The sequence below is a fragment of the Atta colombica genome, unplaced genomic scaffold (genome assembly GCF_001594045.1).
Source record: "Atta colombica isolate Treedump-2 unplaced genomic scaffold, Acol1.0 scaffold276, whole genome shotgun sequence".
In the NCBI taxonomy this organism is placed as follows: Eukaryota; Metazoa; Arthropoda; class Insecta; order Hymenoptera; family Formicidae; genus Atta; species Atta colombica.
The window spans coordinates 281,729-286,287 of record NW_017259377.1 but is presented as its reverse complement, the minus strand read 5'-3'; the positions used below and the strand labels follow the sequence as shown (position 1 = coordinate 286,287).

Genomic DNA, 4,559 nt, shown 5'->3' with positions numbered 1-4,559 from the left:
CATAATAAAATAATATATAATAATAATATATAATATATATAATAAAAATTAAAGTGTTCGACAAACGCTCTACTTACGCAGCAACTGTGCATCATAAATAGAAGGATTTGTTCTTGAGCGCTGTCTCAAAATACAGAAGCATTTTGAATATAAATCCAACACTCGGGGTACAGTACACATTGCTACCGAACCTTGTGTGACCATGATAAAATGTTGCCACAGCATAATATTCCCCGAATCTTTATTAACTAACACCTTTAATTGATTTGATAGTTCATCAGATGGTGTCAATTCTGTCATAAAATGTAACTTTAATTTTAACAATTCCTTGGAATCTGTATTTTTCTCAAGCGCTTTTTCAACAATAGATAACTTTTTTAATACTGTGGATCGATGCATATCTTTAGTTAATTGATGTTTTTGATAATAAGCCAGAGTATCCTGTAACATTTATATTAAAATATTGTTACATAGTTTAACTTTGTATCACATATATTAAAACATGACTATTTGTAATCAAAATATACAAGAAATATTTCATTAAATACCTGAAAGTAAATATATTGCAGCCAAAGTTCAACATTATGTGGATTTTCCGTTAGTTGTTCATTAAATTCTCGAGTTTTACATTTTTGCTCCTCTTCCAAGTTCTTATACCAAAAAGACATACTTTCATTTGCTTCATCTTGCTTCATTGAAGCCTCTTTTTCATTTGTCTTCTTGATAACTGTATCTTTTTTCTTCTCTGTTTCTGCAGAGTCAATATTTTTAACATAATACCTATGAAACATGTCTTTCTTTGATTGTTTATTCTTAACATAACCGAGAGATTTTTCACTAATATCATAATATGGTCTCGCCCTGGGGCAATATGTATTTATGTTATTGTTCCCTTTATCTCTATGCCTATCTTCAAAGTATACATTCTTGACATCCACCTCATAATCTGGTTTATATCGTTTACTATCGTGCGTACGTCTTTTCCTATCTGTTCTTTGACTTTTATCGATTTTTTGTTTTGCATGTACTTTTGTATCTCGAGAAATTGGTTCAGATAGTACTTGCTTTTCTGTATCAAGCAAAGATTCATGTAAAGACTCATCTGATGAAGAATATAGATCAGGAGGTTCTGTTTTAATTGGAATTTGTGTTTGAAAACTCGAGTTTGACAACCACTCGGTGGAAACATCTGAAATTAAAGCATACAATACAAATATCCAAAAAATATACTAATTTTGAAGCGGAAAATAACGAAAAAATAATAATATATTTTCAATTTAATTATCTTCACAATGTAAACATTGATCAAAAGTTGAAATAATTACCTATTTCACCACTGCTTATACATTCAGTTTTATCGTTTGAATAAGCAGGAAAAAGAGACATTTCTTCTTCTTTTACTTTTCTTCTTATTCTTTTAAGCGGCACACAAATATTAAGTTTTCTTTCTCAATCTTTTCTTTGTAACCTCTATTCTCAACAGTCAATTTACGATTTTCGAAGATCAGCAATCACGATTATTAAACAGAAAAAAGTATTATACTGATAATCGATAAGAGCAATTCTTCTTTCAGTAGGTAATTATGATCTCTTCTATTATCAACCGTACTTAGTTTGATCACTGACGAGATATTATTAAAGACCGTCAACTCTGGGCAAATTTTCGGCGATATAAAAAGGGCTGGGGACTTGGAATAATTGAAGAATGCTGACATTATCGACAATTGATATAAATTTGCTATTATTAACATAAATATTTGACTTATGCATTATTAAATTTATGATTTTTTATTATATAAATGTTCCATAAATAAATGTGCATACTTGTAAAGCTATAATATCCTATATATTGCAGAAAAATTATAATTTTTTCTCTGCAATTATTATCTCTGTTGATAATCAAATTTTGATGATAACTGAATCATAATTAAAAAAAAATCGAGTATTATTGAGTTCTAAATGCATCTATTAAACTAATAAATCATAAACTAATAAATCATAAAAATTATCACAATATTATCAGTTTTTAACTCTTTTGTCCATATTCATAGTCAGATCTACTTAAGACTTCCTTAAATTTATCTTTAGATGCTCAGCAGCCAATGAAATAATTCGTACAGTATCTGAAGATAAATTTAAGGAAGCCTTAAATATAAGGCCTGACTATGAATACGGGCATTAATCATTTCAATATTCTCAAGAACGTGAACTTCAGTAAGGACATTAATCTTTAATAGTATCTCGTCGATGGTTTGATCCGGCTGTTTCTTGCTTCAATCACTACGAGGCAGTATTGTTGTAAAGCAAACAGATCGAACAGCTGTTTCGCGATTATTGCCTCTTTCTACCAATATTTTATCAATATAGTGTAATTTTAATCTCGGCTCAACAAATTCTTCATCTCTTTTTAGTTCTAAGAATTAGAAAAAGATGGAGAGAAAGTTGAGATAGTAATCTACATTGTAAAAGGATGGGTACACATGCATCATATGTGTCACATATGTGAGCCACGTGAGATATCAGGTGATCCGTATGACAGATGATTGACAAATGGCTGATGAGAGTAGAAAAAGGAGAGCGAAGAATTACAAAGTATGTTGTTGGGAGCGCGCAATTTAACTACGTTAATGCTAAATGACGTAGTGTTCTCTCAGATAAAAATGAATGACAGCGCTAGATAAAGAGCACTGTCATGAATTCGTAAACGCCTATATTACATAATTGTTTTTTTTCGCTCCAAGGCCGAAAAATAAATAATGTAGAGAAGGAAGCATTAAGCATAATCAAGGATACATCGATTAGTGGAGTGTGGACAGGCATAATAATTTCAAGGAGAGATTGAAGGCACAATTTCCAGTGATAGCAACACTATAAACTCCTCTCTATCAATCAGTGAGTGGATGACATAACGTTTCTATTTTTCTCTTTGGAGTTTTGTCTTTGAAGTCTGTTGATCGTACAAATGTTTCGAAGATGCAATCTTGTCAACCAGCTTCGCTGTGTCGCGAGAGCATCGACGGAAGCTGCTGCAGTCGAGGAGACGCCATCTCGGGTAAGTGCCATCATCGTCGCATCTGTCAGAGCGCGGTCTATTTTTAAGATTTGACATTTCTAAAAATGTTCGTCATTGATTTAACGAATATCTTGTTTATTACAGTTGCAGCAGCTCCGAGCGAAATTACGGGAGGATGAGCATGAAATACTCACAGATACATTCGGGCGCAAACACACATATCTCAGAATTTCTCTCACAGAGCGTTGCAACCTTCGCTGTGAGTCCTTTTAAAATTGTTTAAAATATTACAGTATTAAAGTTCTCTTGAATTTGACGAATGTCACTTAACACAAAATATCATGTTTTTTAATATTACAGGTACATATTGTATGCCTGCAGAAGGTGTGAAATTAACTAAGAAGGAAGGTATTCTGAAAACAGATGAAATAATACAAATAGCTGATCTTTTTGTCAAAGAAGGAGTGCGCAAAATACGTTTGACCGGCGGCGAACCCACAATTCGTAAAGATATCATTGACATCATTGGTAAAGTTTTCTTTTTCAATGGAGATGTGCTTAATTAATTTAATATTGTGAGTCTAATTCAAAATTTATTTATATATAATTTTAGGACAACTAAAGCAATTGAGAGATTTGGATCAGGTTGCGATTACAACTAATGGATTAACTCTAACGCGTCAATTGCCAGCTCTTCAAAAAGCAGGATTAGATGCACTGAATATATCGCTAGATACTCTGAAAGAGGAGCGCTTTGAATTGTTTACTCGCAGAAGAGGTTGGGCAAAAGTTATGGCTTCCATAGATCTTGCTGTTCAGCTTGGCTATAAACCTGTGAAAGTAATTTCATTAAAAAGCTACATAAATTTTAAGCATAAATTGGTGTATACAATATTTAATCAATGTGTTTGTATGGTTAGATCAACTGCGTGATGATGCGAGGTCGCAACGATGATGAAATAATTGATTTCATTGATTTCACAAGAGACCGGCCTGTCGATGTCCGTTTTATAGAATATATGCCGTTTCAAGGAAACCAGTGGAAAGAAAATAAAATGATTTCTTTCAACGAAATGAAAGCAATAATCCGAGAGAAATATTCCGATTTCCAAGCTCTGCCAAATCAGCCTAATAATACATCCAAGGTTTGTTTTTTCTAATTGCTAATACTTTATTTGATAATTGAATTAATTGAAATTATATTGTACATAATGTTCTCTCGGCAGGCCTATCATGTGCCAGGATTCATAGGGCAGGTTGGATTCATTACATCCATGAGTCAACACTTTTGTGATTCGTGTAATCGCATAAGAATAACAGCAGATGGAAATTTGAAAGTGTGTCTATTTGAAGGAAAAGGCGAAGTCTCACTTCGAGACGCTTTGCGAAGTGGAATTTCGGAAAATGCGCTTAAGAATTTGATAAGAAGAGCAATATCTCGAAAAAAGAAGCAACACGCAGGTATGCAAGCATATGTATCAATCAAAACAGAAAGAACGCGCGGTACTTAATAATAAAACTTTAATTCTTTTATTAAAAAATCTTA

At 32.5% G+C, this 4,559-nt stretch overlaps 2 protein-coding genes across 2 annotated transcripts in view; one reads left to right on the top strand and one right to left on the bottom strand.

The window, feature by feature from the left end:
• The window catches only part of LOC108689766 (protein NRDE2 homolog), a 4,218-nt gene extending 2,778 nt beyond the window's left edge, over positions 1–1,440 (bottom strand). The window contains exons 1-3 of the mRNA XM_018196698.1: positions 1,326–1,440; positions 549–1,189; positions 78–441 (exon numbers count right to left, since the gene is read on the bottom strand). Of these exons, the coding sequence (XP_018052187.1) occupies positions 78–441; positions 549–1,189; positions 1,326–1,386 (1,066 nt within the window). The 5' untranslated portion in view covers positions 1,387–1,440. The remainder of the gene's footprint in view (positions 1–77; positions 442–548; positions 1,190–1,325) is intronic.
• A 1,458-nt stretch (positions 1,441–2,898) lies between these two features.
• LOC108689759 (molybdenum cofactor biosynthesis protein 1-like) overlaps positions 2,899–4,559 on the top strand; it is a 1,955-nt gene continuing 294 nt past the window's right edge. The window contains exons 1-6 of the mRNA XM_018196690.1: positions 2,899–3,052; positions 3,158–3,272; positions 3,374–3,541; positions 3,627–3,853; positions 3,934–4,158; positions 4,240–4,474. Of these exons, the coding sequence (XP_018052179.1) occupies positions 2,963–3,052; positions 3,158–3,272; positions 3,374–3,541; positions 3,627–3,853; positions 3,934–4,158; positions 4,240–4,474 (1,060 nt within the window). The 5' untranslated portion in view covers positions 2,899–2,962. The remainder of the gene's footprint in view (positions 3,053–3,157; positions 3,273–3,373; positions 3,542–3,626; positions 3,854–3,933; positions 4,159–4,239; positions 4,475–4,559) is intronic.